Source organism: Biomphalaria glabrata, chromosome 2 (assembly GCF_947242115.1).
Source record: "Biomphalaria glabrata chromosome 2, xgBioGlab47.1, whole genome shotgun sequence".
NCBI lineage: Eukaryota > Metazoa > Mollusca > Gastropoda > Planorbidae > Biomphalaria > Biomphalaria glabrata.
In genome coordinates this window covers 32,575,866-32,596,687 of record NC_074712.1, presented here as the reverse complement: position 1 = coordinate 32,596,687, position 20,822 = coordinate 32,575,866, and the positions used below count along the sequence as shown (strand labels likewise).

At 33.6% G+C, this 20,822-nt stretch overlaps 1 protein-coding gene and 1 long non-coding RNA gene across 7 annotated transcripts in view; one reads left to right on the top strand and one right to left on the bottom strand.

Annotated features, from left to right (window-relative positions):
• The first annotated feature begins 2,489 nt into the window (after positions 1-2,489).
• The window catches only part of LOC106055142 (golgin subfamily A member 4-like), a 60,178-nt gene continuing 41,845 nt past the window's right edge, over positions 2,490-20,822 (top strand). For all 5 annotated transcript variants that reach the window (XM_056020115.1, XM_056020117.1, XM_056020116.1 and 2 more), the window contains exons 1-3: positions 2,490-2,892; positions 17,320-17,400; positions 19,144-19,209. In XM_056020115.1, the coding sequence (XP_055876090.1) occupies positions 2,782-2,892; positions 17,320-17,400; positions 19,144-19,209 (258 nt within the window). In that variant the 5' untranslated portion in view covers positions 2,490-2,781. The remainder of the gene's footprint in view (positions 2,893-17,319; positions 17,401-19,143; positions 19,210-20,822) is intronic.
• On the bottom strand, positions 8,411-9,132 carry LOC129924568 (uncharacterized). 2 transcript variants are annotated; one of them, XR_008776555.1, is made up of 3 exons: positions 8,970-9,130; positions 8,732-8,813; positions 8,411-8,624 (listed from the first exon to the last, which is right to left on the bottom strand). It is a non-coding gene; the product is annotated as an uncharacterized LOC129924568 (long non-coding RNA). The 2 variants fall into 2 exon arrangements; XR_008776556.1 differs by having other exon boundaries at positions 8,411-8,813; positions 8,970-9,132.

Genomic DNA, 20,822 nt, shown 5'->3' with positions numbered 1-20,822 from the left:
AAGAACCCAAACAATCCAACATTCAGGCAGAAATACAACAGACTCAGCCTACTAGTCAAAACGCCCATCTCACTCACATCTTGTGTGGGAAGGATGGCTGAAAAAAATGGTAAATGAGCGTCTGGTTTGGTACCTTGAGAGTGCCCGTCTTATAGCTCCAGAACAGGCTGGTTTCAGGGCTGAAATGTCCGCTATAGACCAAGTCAACATCTTTGTGCAGAGCGTAGCAGATGGATTCCAAAGGACCGAAAGCACATACGCAGTCTTCATTGACTTAAAACAGGCATATGATAAAGTATGGCGGCCTGGTTTGCTTCATAAGATAAGAGCCGTGGGGGTGCGGGGACGGATATATTACTGGATTAGAGACTTCCTACAAGAGCGTACAATAAGAACAAGGATGTACGGAGAAGTCTCAGGGGAAATGACCCTCGAGCACGGCCTACCCCAGGGCTCCGTCCTGTCATGCGCCCTTTTCACGGCCTTCATAAATGACCTACTGGCTCAGCTAAAATGCCAAAACTTCTATATGCTGATGATATTGTCCTTTGGAAATCCGGAAGGAGCGCAACCTCTATACAAAAAGTGCTACAAGAAGACCTCCATACGCTCTGCTCATACACACAAAAATGGAGGCTAGAAATAAACACCTCCAAGACGGTCTATTCTCTGTTCACGCTCGGGACTGGCATTCTTGGGCAACCTTTCCAGCTCTCCCTCAACGGAGTGGCTCTCAGCATGGAAAAGCTACCCAAGTACCTTGGTGTAACTTTAGATCGCAAACTAAAAATGTGTGAGCACATCCGGGATGTTGTAAGAAAGGCCTCAGGGAAACTTTGCATTGTGCGGAAGCTGGCATCCACGAAGTGGGGAGCCCGAGCAGACAAGCTCCGATCCCTGTATTTAGGAGCAGTCCGATCACAGATAGACTACAGCCTACCTGTGCAAATTTATGGCTCTAGGACTGCTCTTGAACAACTTGATAAAATACAGTCCCAAGCACTAAGATTTGTCTGTGGAACCTTTAGGACAAGTCCAGTGAATGCGGCTGAAATAATGGCTAATATAGCTCCACTAACCCTTAGGAGGGAAAGATCAGTACTGACCTGCTGGGAGCGGTATAAAAGGCTGGATGAATACCTCCCAGCTAGAAAACTAGTGGATGGTTGGAGATGCAGAAGACGTATCCAGATACAGTCTTTTATGCATCATGCCACTAGACTATCTGATGAAGCTGGCCTCTCCACCAACCGACAAAACATTCAACGCTTTCATCCCCTTCCCCCTTGGTGTCGCCCAACAACCCCAGACATACGCTTGAAATTAGTAGACCCTAATGCCACTAAGCAAAGTCGTTCATCTAACGACCTTCAAATCCTAGCTCTGGAGACCATTAATACCTTCAAGCCCAGTGCTATTTTTGCATACACTGATGGATCGGCATCAATAGATTCTGGAAGAGCAGGCTATGGAGCCTACATCAACTTTCTTGGCTCTCACACAGTCAAAATCTTTGGACCATGTGGTAGTGTTTGCAGTTTTGATGCGGAGACCATGGCAGTCTGTGAAGCCTTAAAAGTCATTGACTCTCAACTTGGCGAGGGACATTTGAGGGCAACACAGATTGTTGTGGTCACTGACTCAAAATCTGTACTACATGCTTTGCAAAGCCCCGGACCATGCCCCCCCCCCCCCAATATCAACACTGTCATCATGGCTTCACATAACATCAAACAACGCTATGGCACCCCTGTAATAATGCAGTGGGTACCGAGTCACATAGGTGTGACTGGCAACACAATCGCAGACTCTTTGGCCCACCAGGGAGGGCAAATTCCACCCACTGATCAGGCTGTAAGCTTTCATCAAGCCCTGGCTATAATACAAAAAAACAGAAATGGAAAAGTGGTTTGAGTGCTGGCACAAGTCCCAAAAAGCCCGTGGAGTCTGGGAGCGCATGAGGCGCCCTGACCGCACTTCCCCGTGGTGGAGGCTGTCCAGGCCTGAGCAAGCTATTATAGCACAGTGCAGGACAGGCCACTGTCCTGTTGGCTCATATTTCTCGCGGCTATGGCCAAATTTCGATTCACGGTGCCCTCGCTGCGGGGAAGAAGAGGAAACCGTGCCTCATATTCTGTTTGACTGCCCCAGACTTGCTGATCTCCGTCTCGACAGGTCTGGGAAACCCAAAATTCTCGACCTGTATGGCGACATTCATGCACTACGCAAGACAGCAGGGTTTCTGTCCAGGGCTTTTACAAGAGAGGATTTGAGCCTCTCAAGCCCTCACTCTAATGGAGTTTGATGATGATGATGATGATGATTAAAAATATAGATCTTAAAAATGTAAAAACATAAATAAATTATACAGATCTAGAGATTCAGACCTACATTTGATCTAGACTCAAATGACTTAGGCCACATCGCGAAAAAAAAACTTTGTTTTTTAATTATTAAAAAGATTTTGTAGTTGGCAGCTATATCTACGTATAGGGTGTTACTGTAAACATCAACCTGAGTTGGACGGGCAGGTAAAACCCGTCCGTAGGTTTAATTATTCGCATTACTTAGACGTCTAATTAAATGTTTTTCTTTTTTTTTTTTTTTGGCATAGATCTGGTTTATGCGCTATGTCTAGATCAAATCGTGTGATGCCAGATCTACTAAGATGATTAAATTAACACACTAATTTTCCAATGGATGACTTTTTCGATCTATATCTATAAATAATAATTTAAATAAGACAGTAAAATCGTCAATTCGATTGGAACAAAAAGAAAAATGGCGTCAAAATGCCAAAAGTTTGTTCCTAATATGTTTAATAAATCAAAGTGCCAGCATTGTTTTGCGGCAAAAGAAGCACACTCTGCAGCAGCTCTGGAAAACAATAAGGTAAGCTATAGACACGATAGTAATATTAGTATTAATAATAGTTTAATAATTAAACTAGATCTAGACTCTGTGAGTCTGTCAACTCTGTCTAGATAATTTAAGATAATGATTCTAATCTTACTAGATCTAAATCTTAGTCGTAGTCGTAGACAAATCTAGTTTATCTAGTCACCTAGACCTAGTGACTAGTCTAGTCAGTCTAGAATAGATTGTAAATTAATATCTTTTTAATTTTTTTTTTAAATCTTCTAGATGTAATTTCTATTCTACCCCTAAATTTAAATGGCTCCAAGCAAATCAACACCAAAATAAAATAACAATTTAAATTTAAAAAAATAAATAAATAATAATAACAATAAACTCAGGTGCACCCTGACCTCAACACAAGGAACTGTCTTTAGTTAGTCTTTAGACTTGTCACTTTAGAAGTTTAGTTATATTAATTTTAATATAGATCTAGTTACTAGAGTCTAGATATTTATAAGTCTACTAGATGTGTTTATAATTTATATAGATCTAGATCTAACTATAGTATAAATAGTATAAAAATATAAAATAATTTTATTAATGTAATTATAATATCTTAGCCGCTTAGACTTAGGGCTTAGGACACACTTTCTTGATTCTAGGTCTAAATTCTAAATGGTTGATTAATTATAATATATTATAATTTAAATTTATATTATAATATATTAATATAATATTATATTCTATATTCTAGGCTAGATTGCCTAGATCTAGATTCTAGAGTCTCTAGACTCTAGTAGAGTAACTGACGCCAATTGAACAAGTTAAGCTCAGTCGCCGACATTTTTTATGTTTGAATTTATTTCCACAAGGATTAGGCCTTAGGTAAAAACTGATTGTATCCATTTGCCTTAAAATAAAAGTAGATATGTTTTATAAATTCTTGTATAAATAACTATTCATAGTTAAAATTATATTTGATGTTAAAAGTGGGTCAGATCGATGCTTTTAAGAGCTTACTGCTACCTTCAAGAATCGAACATCTTAAGAAACTTTCACAGGAAGAGTATGGTGTTTTAAAAGTGCTATAATCTTAAAATTGTGTTATTTATATCATTTTCTTTTTACGCCATGTCAAGACAGACAGGTCTTAGTCAATTTCCTATGTTACATATTGCACACCTCTGCTTAAAAACTGACTGTACAGAAGTGTAAGGTGCTAAGCCCAGTAACGCATTACTGACATATTACTGTACTGATACTTATTTAGTTGAATGTCTTGAAAAGGCCCTAAACTATTTTGAGATATAAAGCCCTTTTAAAATCCATATATATATTATTTATTTGGGGGAGAGCCGAATAAGCTTTGGTAACCTATAAATAATCCCGCCATCCACAAGATATTGGAGGACACAACAGTTTACCTGGTTGACCTAAAAAAAAAAAAAGGAACAGCTGTACGTATCTAGCAAGCTCAGTGTATGTAATGACCCAAAAGTCAGTGCTAGATATTTTCGGAAGGGGGGGGGGGTTAAAAAGCTATGGTAGCTTGTGAATTGTGTTACCTATAGATCTAGATAAATCTGCGCCCCCCCCCCCCCCCAGCCACCTGGTTGCCCAAAAAGCGTATTTTAGAGCAAGCTGAGTATTTGTCATTCACACACACACAAACAACTTATCTATATATATAATACACTTCTAGCATGCTTAGTGTTTGTGACCTAATTAGCGGCTTGACCATTGGTACTTGATCGATCAATAATTGGCTCCTCCCTCTTTCCCCTCAACATTTTTCTCACTACAACTTGAACAAATAATGTTTTGGGGTTTGTGTTAATGGTCTGGTTTACACCTGTGTGTTGCGCTATCATTGACCCTTTTTTGTTGTGTCTTAGTCTGGTGACTGCTCTTGGATTGTCTTGAAATTTGTTACTTGCACTGAAAATGTGTGAATGTTAGAAAGTGAAATTGTGTAAGGAGAAGCCAGGGAAAGGGGGTGTAGTCAGAATAAGAGAGTGTTTGTGTGTTATTATTATTATTTTATCCATTAGTGATGACATTATTATCTGTTTTAAAGAAGTGTCTTTGTAGCGCATCATGAGCTTTGTGTAAAAAAAAATAATTTTCTAGACCCTGCGCCACATGTCTAGATCTAGAAGCACAACTGACTCTGCATTTGAGGCTGACATCACATTTTAATGGTCAATCAATTATTGATGATTTATTGATACAGTGTCTTGACTGTTCCCCCCCCCCCCCTTATTACCTGCCAAAGACATTTTAATTTTACAATACCATATCTACATTCTATATCTCCCCCTTTCCTTTTATTAATATCTCTTCACATCAAGTAAATGCGTTAGGTATTGGTTTTAAACACATGAAACAGAGATCTATTTAGTATATCATAAAAATACTTTAACAGAACTTTCCAATGGCTTATAAATTTAACAGTTAGAGAAAGTTATGATTTTTTTGTGGCATTTTGATCTAACATTGAGCACAATGGAACAAGTGAGAGGAGAGCTTGGCTGGGCGAGACACACCCCCAGGTCAAAAGTTCAAAGATGAAGTCTAGTTTTGTAGATGATAGATCTACTTATTAAATTAAAATAAGAAATTTAATATAGATCTAGTATTAGTAGTAAATTTCTATCTGACAAAGCTGATTTCATTTATCTTTACTTGTTAAGAATGTAAATATTGAAGGAAATAAACAAATTATCAGGTCTTGAGCTACAATGTCAGAGTAGTGTGGACAAAATAGGGGCGTAGTGATGTCAGAAAAAAACAAAATATTTAAAAAATTGTGATCAAAATAGTCTGAAACAATTTTTTTTTCAAATGCGCTTTTAAAACTCATGCACATTTTTTAGTACACAAAAACTATTTGAATATATGCATAATATATGGCCTGAAGTGGTTTTATGTTTTTTAAGAAATTTCTGTAACTGTAAATCCCATAGGGTACAATGCTAACTGTATTTTCAACTTAGTGATATGACGTAGCGCGATAAAACTTGGTAGAATTATTGCCAGGCATGATATCTAGCATTAAAAAAAAATGTTTGATTATTTTCCTGAACTTAATTAAGCATTAAATAGGCCATTTTCTAAAGTTGATAGCACTTTTTTAAAACCTCTCACATTTCACATTTAATTTCCAAGTGCAGCCTGTGTGAAAAAACATCAAAAAGGCGATCTCTAAATTATCTGTCGTTTTTTACTTCCGCACTTCCGTTTTTTTTTACCAGCTACTACATATATATATATACATATACATATATATATTACTAGATATAGAGTTAGCTCTTATATTTCGAACACCTCATCAAATTCTCATTCACCGAATGCATCATTTTTTTTGTTTGTAATTCATTTGTGTTTATGGTTGGAGCAAAAATCTATGTTTTGGGACTGCGCCTGTCCAATTTTAGATAAGTCCCCCTGGCAACTCAAACCCATAATGGAAAAATGTACAGCTGGATCAGGGCATTCTTAAAAAACAGAACCATCCAAACCCGATTCGAAGGTGCCATCTCTAGTAAAAAAAGTTTGGAAGAAGGACTACCACAAGGTTCAGCCCTTAGCTGCACTCTCTTTCTAATCTTCATGAATGACCTCCCAGACCTCATTTCGGTCAATAAGGCACTTTATGTAGATGACCTTTTAATTTGGACTACAGAGAAATATCCAGTGCTGACTAGATCCAAACTAAATAGAGCCCTCACAACTATCTCCACATATTCAAAATTATGGAAAATGGAAATAAACAAAGAAAAGTCAGTTTATTCAATATTTAGCAACAGCAAAAAGAAACTACATCCTAAAAATAGACTCTCAGCCAATAAATAAAGAAGAAAATCCAACATATCTTGGTGTAAAACTAGATCAAAGACTGTCTCTAAAACACTTTATGGCAGATTTAAAAGAAAAGGCATCACAAAGATTAAACATAATAAAACACATAGCAGGAACATCCTGGGGAGCTGAAAAGAAAACCTTAAGACAGTTATACACTGGATATGTCAGATCTGTAATGGATAACTGTCTCTCCATACAAGTAGCTGCCAACAAAACCTATCAATCATTATTAGATACAATCCAAAACCAAGCCTTGCGGCTAATTAGTGGAGGTATGAGAACTACTCCCACAGCAGCCTGTGAAATAGACTCCAATATTGAACCTCTCAAGTTAAGGCGCAACAGAGCAGCATTAGAAGCTATTGAGAGATACAGAAGGTTGGAGGACGATCATCCAAACAAATTACTAACACAGAGAAATAGGAAAAACAACCAAAAAATTAAAGGACTCTGATCCAACTTACTGATGAACTAGCCCTAAAACACCACCTACCCAATAACAGAGAAAAAATTACCAGGTTTTCAAACATTACACCCGGACTAAACTACAAACAACCAACCATCAAAACACATTTACTAAATAACACCTTAACAAAAGAATCAAATCCACTGGAGCTCAAAGTAGGCACGCTTGAAACAATCGAAAGCTATCAAAAAACAGCTATCCATATTTATACAGACGGATCGGCTTTCAAAGCTACCATCAATGCTGGTCTTGGTGCCTTCCTGGTCTTCCCTAAAAATAAACACTTTGAGATAAGCGCACACTGTGGCGATTACTGCTCAAACTTCCAAGCCGAAATTGAGGCAATTACCATAGCACTACAGACAGTGGAAAACAAATTATATGAAAGAGTGCAACCACCATCAGATATTGTTGTCTTTACAGACTCCCAATCTACTCTGCAAGCACTTAACAGCAGCAACTCAAACAGCCCAAGAGAGTTGACAACACTCATTGTGATAATCCACCAGATGATATCAAAATTAAATATCAATATCACACTACAGTGGATCCCTGGACACATTGGCATCATGGGAAATGAAAAGGCAGATAAGCTATCAAAGGCAGGTTCATCTATGGAACAACCAGATAGACCTGTTAACTACCTCACCCTAAGGTCAATGTTAGTCAACAATCACAAAGAGGAGTGGCTCAACCAATGGGCATCAGGAAACACAGGCAGAGCCATGTACAGAGAAATGACTACGCCTAACAAACTGGACAGTATTAACTTCCTCCCCCGCAAAGAACAATCCAAGTAAGAACAGGACACACACCACTATTAAATTACCACCTGAACAAAATAAACTCCACACAACTACCCCTTTGCAGACACTGCGCCCACCCCTTTGAAACCGTAAACCATATCCTCTTTGAATGCCTGTCCCTAATCCACCTTAGGCAGACCCTACTTCCACTACAGCCCAACATAACCAACACCCTGTACGGCAGTGCTGAACAACTGAAGAAAACAGCACACTTTTTTTCCTTGGCACAGTCTGCAAAAGAGCTCACAGCTCAGCAGCAATAAAGCTGGCTAGAAGAAGAAGAAGTCTTATCTGTGCACAAGTGAATGATCATTATTATTTTAAACTATTGACAAATATATATTTTTTATCTCTTGTTAGTTTTAACACAGAAAAAGGTTTGAAGAAAAAAAAAGAAAGAAAAGAAAAGGCATAAAACTGTACACAAATTTTATTTGACAAATTCAGAAATCAAAACATTCCACTCTCAAACTATTGCCGTTTGGTATCAACATCACTTCAGTAACAATCATATCTGCATACACTAACTGTATGTCCTGCACCTCTGGATATACAAATATATTTTTTATTTCTGTGCCTTTTTAAAAAATTATTTCTGCGCTGATCATCCAGGACTTCTATCACAACTCCTGTTAGAAAAAATTACCAGCAATGTTGAAAAGTTAATACTTCAATCTAAAACATACTTTGAACTTGTTTATTGAAATTAAAAGGTACACAGTGCAAAAAATTATACCTGGATAGAATATTTCCCCATACTTGACAATCACACAGCTATTTATAATGTACTTTTGATTAGTGAAGGAATTTGTTTGGGCCTGAAAAAAACAACAACATGGGGCTGAAATACTTAATTTCTAAAATGAGTCTAAAATTATTTAGCAGGGTATATTATTAAAAAACAACTTATACAATACAGGTAACATAAGATTCAATGAAAATTTTAAAAATGTTTATATGTAAAAGCTCCTTACCTTTGAATTTGAGCATATGGGACTGACATCCAAAGAGTCTTTAAGATTTGACTGAGATTGCACTACTGAAGAAAAAGAAACAATTTCATTTAGAAATCAATTAGGTAATTTTAAAATGAATAATGTTTTTTCTCAGATAATTGTAAAGTGCTATTTAAAAATAAATAAATACAAGGTACTTACCATTTTTTTTCTGAAGTTTGAATACCTTCCAAGATCCACATATTTCATCATGCAGGCACTGACTGCCATATGAATTTCTGCATGGAAAGCAGAAACAGCTTCTATTTCTGTAAGCAATAGTGTTAGGTGTAATACCTCTCACTAGGTCATTGAAAGATCCTTCTTTATTTACTGGTTGCCACTTTGTTACCTTTCACAGTGTACCATCACTCTGAACATACTCATCCATCATCTTTGACCATATACTATACTCCACTTTGCTAATTCATCCGTGCAATTTTTTAAAGGCTCAATACTTGTTAATTAAATCCACACCACAGTTGCTACATGATCTTTCAATGCACTGCAGCTTATGAAAACAATTGGCATTAGTTCTAGGGCATAGAGTAAAGTTGAGTGATGAAGCTGGATTTTTAAATGTCAGCTCTCTGTGTCCTTTTTTATTAATGCCCTCTATATAAAGAAAAATCTTCAAACAGAACTCACATAAGCAAGACTTCAACTTATGTTAAGTAGCTTTTGCATGAAACGTTTTCCTGTTTGAGCACTAACAGATGATTGAGAGGGATCAGTTCTTGAGACATCCTCTCTACTGTAAAAAATGAATATTGTTTCCAAGGCATTTTGTGCAATGCAATCACTTAGTTTTTTTTCTTGCAATTTGTTCTGATTTGCACTTGGACATAAAACTTTGGAAGACCAAAATGTTAGAAATGAGTAGCACAACCTCTGAGTTTGTTGTACTTACTAAGGATACTGCAGTGTACTTGTCTATGAGCACTAGACATCTGACTTTTTTTTTTGCTGGTGGAGTGTAGTTAGGTTTTGATACTTTCTTTATTGTTGTTTAGAAAGATGAGCTTTCTTCTCTCAGGTAGGTGCAGAAAGCATATGTCATGGACAGCTTTACTTTTTCTTGGGGAGCATATTTGTGTGAGACCATCAAAAACTGCAGCATATTTCTTGGGTGACCTAGGCAATTTCATCAAAGCCCTTGAAACAGCCATTCTTTTTGCCACTGGAGTCTGGAATCCAGTACCTAGTGATTCACCAACCTCTGCTGAGATGACATTAAGTGGACTATTAGCTTGCTGTTTTCTTTCTTTGTGTTTTCTGTTTATCCAAGCTTTTTCATGTGGGCTTAATTAGGCCCTGTATGCAGCTTTTCTCAACCTTTCCTTTTCTCTCCGCTCTAAAACAGCAACACGTGTTAGAGACTCAGGCTTTGATGTTTGTAAATTTAGAGTCTTTCTTGGCTTGTAGACGCCTTGAAACTCTAACAGATACTCCATTACTGAAATCTGTAATTTATAAAAATGTATAAGTATCTAAATAAATAGATCTATTATATATACTAATAACTTTCATAACATATATTATATATTGGTGCATTATTTAAATCTAGTCTAGTAATGCCCATAATTGCTTGATAGGGATAGACTCAATCAATAGTATAGGACTAGTACTGTTAATTATATTAACTTAAGTTATAATCATTCAGTGGTAGACTGAAAGAACTGAATACAATATAATTGAATATACTGTATAAACAATACAATGGAAATTAAGTGCAGGTTAAACCAAACTTTGGTTTAGATACAATCTACATTTTAATATAGAATAGGTCTATAATATAGATCTAGATAATTTTCTAGATACTTGTCAATTTAAAGAAAAATATATATTAGATTCTAAATCTAGTCACTAATGACCTAGTCTAGAGTCACTAGTCTAGATTCATAAAAGATCTAATGATTTCTAATCTAATAATCTAGTTTAGATCTAAATCTAGATATTGAATTAGATCTAGACTCTTGTACTCTACTCTAGGTCTAGATCAAGAGTAAATCTAGCTATAATATAATGAATTACATAATTAGATCTAGGTCTAGATCTAGAGTAAATCTAGATAATGAATTACATAATTAGATCTAGATGTAGAGTAAATTAGGTCTAGAGGTCTAGTCAGTCTATATTTCTAGATCTAGAGTTTAGCTATTTAAAGTTTTAAAGACAAGTGTCAGAGATGCGCCTCAAACGAAAGATCAAATTTAAGTCTAAATCTTATTTACAGTAATAAGTAAATTTTAATTATTTAATATTTCTTAAACAGTACCGCTTTATTTCTTTTAGATGTAGCTAATATTATCTGACACTGTAAAATCTTTAACAAAATATCACTAAAATCTATTTGGACTTAACAGACGCAAACTAGGACACCATTTGTAAACAAACGGAGTAGTGTCCACTGAAATGCCCCAAACGATGTAAAGTAAAATTACTAAAAATATAAAATGAAAGATGTCAACAAAAAAAATATTCATTTAAAATGATTATGAAAATAGTTTATTACATAGAGTAGAGTCACTATTGCGGAACAGTTTGCAGCTACTTTTAGTTTTCAATTTTTTGCTCCGTAATGGTTAGAACTATGGAAAAACTAAAAGTATCTAGGCATTGCCCATCCATTTTCCGATAAAAATAGACGCATTGTTTAGTTTTTCAACAGATATTTAAATTTTACATTCAAATCGACTGAGATATGGTCAGTCACAATTACGGAACAGGATTTTTTAAGAAGTCACAATTGCGGAACACTGGAAAAATGTCGGAACAACGCCTATATAAAGCATATATTTATTAGTCTAATATAATACTTGAACTCCTTATCTTTTACATTAGTTTTATTTTATTAAAGCTTAAGACAACACATTGTCACTTTTTGATCCTTTACCTCTTTAATTAATTGACGTCACACTACCCTGATTTTCCTTTCAAGATTTTATTTTCCACTATTCTTTAATTCTTTTTTGTTATATTATATTATATAGGCCTATATGATATTATTTGATATTATGATTTGTCCTCTTTTTGCTGGACGTCTGGTAATCATAAATTATATATTATATGCCATTTTATTCTCTAAATGTTTTTAAATTATGTATACTAATACAAACTCATATTTAAATTCCGATAATCTAAATCACTATGTAAATATTAAGCTAAATGCGCAGGTCAAATAAATGACATCTATAGTGTTCCACAATTGTGACTATCTTTAAAAAGGTAAAAACTGGGTAAACACCTCCCGATTTTTTAAAAATTAAATTACTGGTAGATGGCTATGAAATGAAGTTTTTCCACATCCATTTATAAACCGAAATATAGGTGTATCATGCAGGTGATGTGTCATTATCATTTTTAAAAAGTCTTAAGCCCTGACCTATGCGGTTCTCCTGGTACGTGAAAAATAATGGACGATTCCACACCTGTCAACTTTAACCTAGAGTCAAAATTAATTTTCTGCTGTGAAAGGAAAACCCTTATATTGGAAATGTAGAGAAATGGACCATTCGCAGTACCGTTACAGTATTTTAGCAGAAAATTTCTAAATAAAGTAGATTTTAACTAATTTCGATGAGCTGTTCCGCAAACATGCCTGCTCCGCAATAGTGACTCTACTATATATTAAAATCATTTAATCTTAATTGAAATTTTCCATGAATACAGAAAACTTAAATCCTGAACTCGCATTAGACGCTACACCAACACGGGGTCCCATGGAGTGCCTCAACGCCTAATCCAATTTTCTTCTCAAAATAAAAACAAATTAATTATTTTAAATCCCTATACACGTCTACTATTACATCAACATAATTGTTTTAGAAATATAAACTTTTTGTTTAGTAACAGGCTTTAAAATTGATTAACTTTACGATTTAAGACTAAATTGTATTCAAGATGCTTCTCGTGACGTCATGATTGAATGGTTAAATTTAGTAACCTCGTAATAAAAAAACACTTCGATTAGGATATTGCAATCAATCAGTAGAATAATGAAATATCTACGTACCCGATGGGTTGTTGATTCACAAAAGATCACAAAAAACAGATTAAATGAGGTTTTTGTGCAAGATTGCCGGCGATTGATCGTGTCGACGCTTGAGGCGCATCAATGGTTAATTGTGGGACACGCTATTGTTTAAGTACTCCTGTTAATTACTACGCTAGTATTTCCAGCGGAAACGGCACTTCTTTTGTTCTACACAATACCTGTGATGCTCAAAAGAACTATCATTCATAAAAAGTAGTTTCGTGGGAAAAATAATCCCATTCTTAACACACGCAGCACAGGGCTTCATTTGGGACACCTCGACCTATTTTAAGCTCGTTATGCATGTTTAGAAAGCTTTTAACAAAAAAAAATACTTTAAAAGAAATCTTTAATGCTTGTTGTAACAGAAATGCAATGTTGAGCATATTATTTATTTCTTGTTTACAATTCATAGAGGATTGTAATTCCGTATTAAAGTGGGACACATCGCGATGCGCTTCAAACACATTTTTGTGGCCGTGTTTAATCAATATTTTGATAACCTTGAGAAAAACTAAATAATGACATTGAAATATGAGGATCTTGTTAACATATCCCAACAAAGATGGAAGTTTTATGCCCCTTGGTTTTAGTACGATATTAATTCAATCATACCATGGTGTTCCGTGTTACATCAAAAGCCGTCATTTTGGGTAGTAATTTCACACATTTTTTACAATTTCAATATTTCCCTAGCACCTTATGAGTTCAAAATATCAAAATTTATAGATTAACCATTTCTTAATGCAATGTAATGTAATTTGTCAAATTTTGAATAACAATCTTATGAAATACTGACTTTTTAGTGAACCAACACCTAGTTGTAACCAGTACTGGAGAAACACTCAGATATTATTGGGAAGGGGGGAAAGAGTCATGAACAATTTATAACCATCTATGGGGAGGGGGTTTAAGGTGCAACATAGCAAACATCCAAATTATGAAAACAAGAAGAGGTTCCATGGATGGAAATTAAAAGAGAGAGAATACATGTAGTTGAAAATGTCACGTTTATTAAATTATAATAATTAATTTATACATCTATAATCTATATATTTCTGTTTCTACTAATAGATTATACATAGGCATATAAATAAAGAAGCTAAAAATAAAAAATATACATATATATATGTATATATATATATATATATATATATATATATTATATATATATATATTGTGATGTTGTTTGTTCAGGCTGTCTTGAGGTCAACCAATTACTCTGCAAGCGTTTGAGTTTTATTGTTCGGGTGTATTCAGTGTAGTTGATCGACAATACAGAATAAACAAGACATCGGTTTTAACAAGTAAAGAGATGTAGTCAACGCTGATGAGCAACTTCACATATATTTATTCTAAGAAAAGGCCACAGTAAAAGTCTCTGTCAACTAAACACGTCATTACCCTAGAGGATTATATTGTTAACTGATTTTCCGGTCTCTAACCCAATATATCCCAAACGTCACTAGTCCCGTTCAATATGCGTGCGTCGCTAAATAATTAAACTATAAATAAGGTGTCTAACAATATTTATAATATATAAATAAAAAACTATGTTATTTAAATTTCAGTATTTATATCATTTTCTTTTTTACCATGTCAAGACAGACAGGTCATTGTCATTTTTCCACTTTCCATATTACCTATCTTTGCTTAAAAACTGACATCACACCCAAGCCAAATTCTGTATTTAAGACTTGAAAAGCCCCTTTAAAAGCTATTTTGAGATATGGGGCCCTTTATAACCCTATATATTATATATGTCAGTGCTAAATATTTCTTTTTGGGGCCCTTACTTTGGGCTTTTTTTAGTTTTGAAATGTGTGCCTATAGATATATCTGGCCCTGCCCAAGCCATTGGAGGACACATCAGTATATCTTGTTAGCCAAAATAAATTGCACAATGACTTAAATTTATCTAGCATGCTCAGTGTTATCTTATCTTATATAATACAGATGTTACTTCAAAAAAGAAGATGATTACGTCCCACGCGTCAGTGTTTGCGACAAAAAATAAATGTGGTAGGGTGTGTTGGGACATTAATGTTATATTTTAAAACTTTCTTTAAAGACAAGCTCATCCTATCTTGTTCACAATGAGATATGTTTAACTTTTTTATTAAATTAAAAAAAATAATTTTGAAACTAACAGGCCAGCAGCTCCAGGAAATTGAGTATACATTTTTTTAACTTATTTAAAATTTTTATTTTAAAGTTAAGAGTTATCTCTTTCTTGATAAGCAAATCATTTTTTTTTCCCAAACACCTTTGAGTTAAAAAAAAGATGTTAAAGGTGTAGCGAAAAATTGGCTTTAGTTCATGTGAAGTAACTTAATCTAGGCATCATAAATAATAAAAAAGTTATCATGGAATTCCATGTTGATAAAATTGTAAAAAAAAAAATCAAACAAAGCTTAACAAAGCATTAGGATTTAAAAAAAAAAAGATTATTTTTTTTTACAAATCAATAAAGAACATAAAACTAAAATGTTATTTAACCTTGGTTAGGCTAAATCCATTATTAGAAATCCATCGTCAGTTTGGGACCCCTCAACTCAGGAAAACATAAAGAAACTAGTAGAACAGATGCAAATAAGCTGTGAGATTTATAGCAAATAAAACTTGATTTAGATCTAGTCAATTCACATTTGAATTTGAGAAACATCAAAATAAAAATCAATAAATTTTAGAGATGCTACAAAGTTCAGAGGACATGCTAGAACAAATTTGTACAAGTGCTCCTTCGATAGTGCCATTAGCACATGAATGAATCAGACAGGAAAACCAAGAATTTAGCAAAGTTAAAGTCTCTGATTAACATGTATGACTAGATTGACACTTTGATATGCTAAGACGTAAATAGCTTCTCTTTTAAAGTAATGTCTGTAATTTATACAATAAGATTTATCTAAATCAGATTATTCTAGATCTGTTACGGTTATTTAATTAGATATCTAGTCTACTTAAATCTTGTTCTATAGTCACTTTAGTATTTTTGATTAGATCTATCATCTAGATCTACCTCTGTTAACTTAATCTACTCTTATCTAGATTCTAGGCGGATCTAAATCTAGAATACTAGCTTACCTCTAGAGATCTTGATAGATCTATATAGAATCTATCTATCTTTATATATTTAAATAAATAAATATATATATTTAAATAAATAAATATATATATTTAAATAAATAAATATATATTTTTCAATGGTAATAGTTTAGATGCCCAGATACCTTTACTGACCACCATGTTGTTTTTAATGTTTCTTCTTTTTTCAATAACATTTTTAAAAGAGATTTCTGTTCTTATGCTGTCAACTTATACATTTTTAAGTGTGTTTACTGAAATGAAGGTCTAAAAAAAATGTTAATAATAAATTGATGAAGTTGTTTCTTCATTTTTTCAATAACTTTTTTAAGAGAGTTTTTTGTTCTTATGCTATCATTTTAAATGAATTTCAATATTAGATCAAATAGCTGCTAGAAAGAAAGACAAAACAGCAACAGAAAAATGTTGGCAAGTAATTCTAGGGAGATAGTCTAGTATTAAGGCTTAAAACCAAAATGGCGTATTTCCAATGACAATATATGGTAATAAGAAATAAAACTTTACAATTTATATTTTAAAAACTGTTTATCTCCGAGGAAATCAAATTACATATTTGTAATCTGCATTTTTTTCTGCATATTCTTTAAAATATAAGAGAAACCTGATTTAGCGTTTCTAGTCACGTAAACTAATACCATTTAAATATATATTTATGTATATATACTAAAATTTGATTTAGTTTATGTTTATGATCTTCCAATCTAGAATCTAAACAGAGTAGAGTCTTATCTTCTAAAATACAGGCTTCAAAAAAGAAGATGAATACGTTCTACACCTGTCCCTTCGTCCTATGTCAATCTAGTCATGCATGTTAATCAATGACTAAAACTCTGCCAAATCATTGGTTTTCCTTGCAAATTCAGGCAACACATTCCATGTTCTAATAGCTTTAGTGAGGAATGATAGATTAGATCTTATCTCTCATTCAAATTGTAAATCACTGTACTCACTAGACACTACTAACTTATTACTGCACTAGATAAAAAGTAGATTACTGGATATAGGTATCTAGATTCTCTAGTCTAGATTTAATATTAGTTTACTTATAGCCTAGGTTGAAAGTCTAGAAACCATTCTATTTAATACTTCACAAGAAATTTATTTTGGAAGTTTATATATTTAAAAAAAATGTTATTTTTACAAATAAATTGAGATTGACATTAAATTCCAATGTCTTTATTGCAGGCCTCAAGGAAGGTTTCAAAATGTGGTTACTTATTTGTGTCTCCTGGCTTTGATTTTAACAATCCTCTGGATAGATCACGAGTAAGTAATATAATTATTTTTTTTTAACAGAAGAGAGATATAATAAATCTCATATGTTTTGTGCTGTAAGTTATAGATGTATACATTTAAAAAAATATTTTAAACAATAAATTTTATACTATTAGATGTTCTTATTAGTTTATATTTTTTATAGTGATTTATAATGTATTATAAATCTAAGCTTTAACATGATTATTTATTACTTAAATTTGGACTTAATGCTTAGCTTTTGAATCGACTAATGTCTTAGACTAGAATCCTGTTCTGTTATCGCAACTGTTGCTTTTGTAGACATTATATAAAACTATTTTTGGTCGTATGAAGCTGACATGGACTGAACTTGTTTTTGTATAAATTTATAAAAACAAAATGAAATGTTGGTATAACTAAATTAGTTTGTGTATAAAGGGTGGAGGTATTAAAAAATAAGATAATAGAATTCTAATATTAAGTGGCTGTTCTAATCCAACGTAACACACCGGTACTTTAATTCATGGACCAAAATTATGTTGGGGTAGCATTAAATTTGTGGAAGTTAAATTGAATTCAGAGGCCAGAAGAGTTTTTGGGAGAGCATTTTATAGCAGGCCATTCCACTTTACTGTAATATATACTAAAATACATAGGCCAAAAGAGGGAGGGGGGTATGTCCAAAATATTATGTGAGTGTTACGATTTGCAGGATGTAATTAGAAAAAAGGGCCTAGGCTAAAAAATTGGTTTCTAGATCCTGAAGATTGGAGAACTTCTACACTGAGCTTGAGAGTCTTTAAATAGAGGAGACAGGTTATGTCAGGGTCCATCAGTCAATAATTTTCAAGCTTCATGTTAAGCCTACTTTTGTGAATTTATTAATGAATTTGGATTATACTGTGTATTATATATATTATTACATTGTAGTAAATCAACTAGGTACTCTGTACAATCAGATTGTCTTCCTAATAGATGAAAAAAACAGTTCTCAAATTTGAAAAACTCTTCCTCCTATGTGAAACTACACAGGACAGCACTTATAATGGTCAACAACAGCAGCAAGAAAATGGATGCCAGTACTATGAGTATATATTGAACTAGAAGAAATTGAGAAGGCTGAAACACTGAAACTAATAGTGAAAAGAATAAATAAGAAATGGACAAGCTCTCATCCAAATCACAAGACAGACGACGCCTATTATAAACTATCCTAATCTGACCAACATATAATCTTTTGCCTCAGAATCTCACATAACATATGTTCTAGCAAGTGCTGCCAACAAAATCTGCCTTTGTGGAGTGTCACCAGAGAATGCTGACCATGTCCTTCAAAACTGCATTTTTATCAAGAGGCCCATAAAAGACACTGGCCCCAAAACACCCCTATAGAAAGAAAACTGTTTGGAGAGCTGCCTGATTTGGAAACCACTGCACAGTTCATATCATGTAATCGTCTAGTCATCTGAATACTCCAACATAATAATGAGAATGAAGAAGAAGTACCTTGATATACAGTATTTGTTTCTAATCTCTTACCTATTTTTTTATTTCCTGTTCAAACCTTTCTGAAGTATTTATATGTCTAGCACTAATTAAGGAGAAACACCAACCAGAATAATACACACAGTCCAGTGAACAGGCTACTACTGCCCGATTAACATATTAATGACGTTTTTGATAAAAAACCTCCAACAAATAAATATTTTATCAAGCCTTGTATTTTCACTTTGTTTAGATACTCTGGTAATATTGGAAAATATTTCATTTCAGAGGTGGCAAAGAAGATTTTTTCGCCTTTATGATGATGGAGAGTTTTCATATTGTGTAGATGAAAATGTAAGTAAAGTCAATCTTTTTGTATTGGTATCTTCAAATAACATGACCTGCTTTTTTTGTTAAACATCATAGCATTTCTTAAGCTAAAGCCCATTGTTATCTTGGCTTATTGAATCATTAAGTCTAAAAAAAAATTTAAACCTTATTTTTAGCATCTCCAGTAGGAAAAGCCACTTATGTTTTTTTGCATCTTATGTCCATCTATGTCTGGCATATTTAGATCCTAAAATCTAAATGCATTATTTAAAATCTGATTTCAAACTTGCCTTTATTATGCTTGTATTAATGTAATTGCTATTTAGATATAATGAACCATTTCAAATCAAGATTAAAATATTGTTTTAACAGTGTTTTCTCAAAGGATAAATACACTTGAAAATTCAGTTCAATTATCATATTCATAGTGCTCCTTTAAAATAAGTGAAAAAATTGGTCCTTCTAATCCTAATTACCTTCATTTTAAGATAGATTCTTAGATAAAAAAGCTCCTTTCTAAATAAATATGTATAGATGGGATTGTGTATACTTTGTGTAAACTATTTTTAATACAAGATTTCAAAGCCAATCATGTTATTCAATAGCTATGTGTAAATGCACGTTTAGAGACATAGCGTTGATATATTGTGACTATAAAGGGACTGGTCACTACTACTGTGTCGCGAATGCGTAGAATGCTGGGTTCGTGCTTCCTGGGGTACTCTTGACACGTGACAAACATAGATACTACAGTCCGTTTCAGCAGACAAATATAAAGTTTATTTGACAACAATAATAATAATACTGCACTTCTTGTTAGTGGCACAAGTCAAGAAATAAACAGTCCTATCCGCATAACAGGGGTATAAAATATATCCAATACGTTACACTCTCCAGAATAGATTACTTACAAATCACGTTCGCATCTCAGCGAGTAACACTGTACAGAATAACTACTAGAAATACATGTCTCAAAAAGACCACTGGCATCAACTGCCCAAAAGTTACTAACAAACTGAAATTACTACTTGACTTTCTAAGTCGCTACTGTCCGTCCCGGACCGAAAATACTACTTGACCGCCCGGTCCAAAGGATACCACTTGACTGAACTAAAAAAAACAACTTTATTCATTCTACTTTCTGTTTTCTTTATCAGGAATTCCACATGTCTTTTAACCTCTTAACATGAAGTGAACATTAAATCAGGCAATGTCAACTGAGACTGTGACACTATATACATCAAACAGATTTAAATATTAACCTTCTTAAGACGGAGCATTTTAGCATGTCTTGTGCCAAAAAGACGGAGCACTATTTCCAGCCTTAACACTTCTCTTACAAAAAAATTCCTAACAAATAAACTAATTACTTTACATATACAAAACTATATATATTATTGAAGGGAAATGAATGAACTAATTTAATATTATGGAATTTATCTGAAATATTAACATTTATTAAAATAAACCAAGCTAATTTGCATAATTTATGCCCATAAAATTCCAAAAACGTTTTTTCAAAACAGAACAGAATTATAAAGGTAAGAGTTTTTAAAGAAGTTTTAGGCTTGAATAAGCCCTAATACATGTGTTTAGGGAAACAAGGTACATTGAGACCCTTCAGACACTTCTATCAC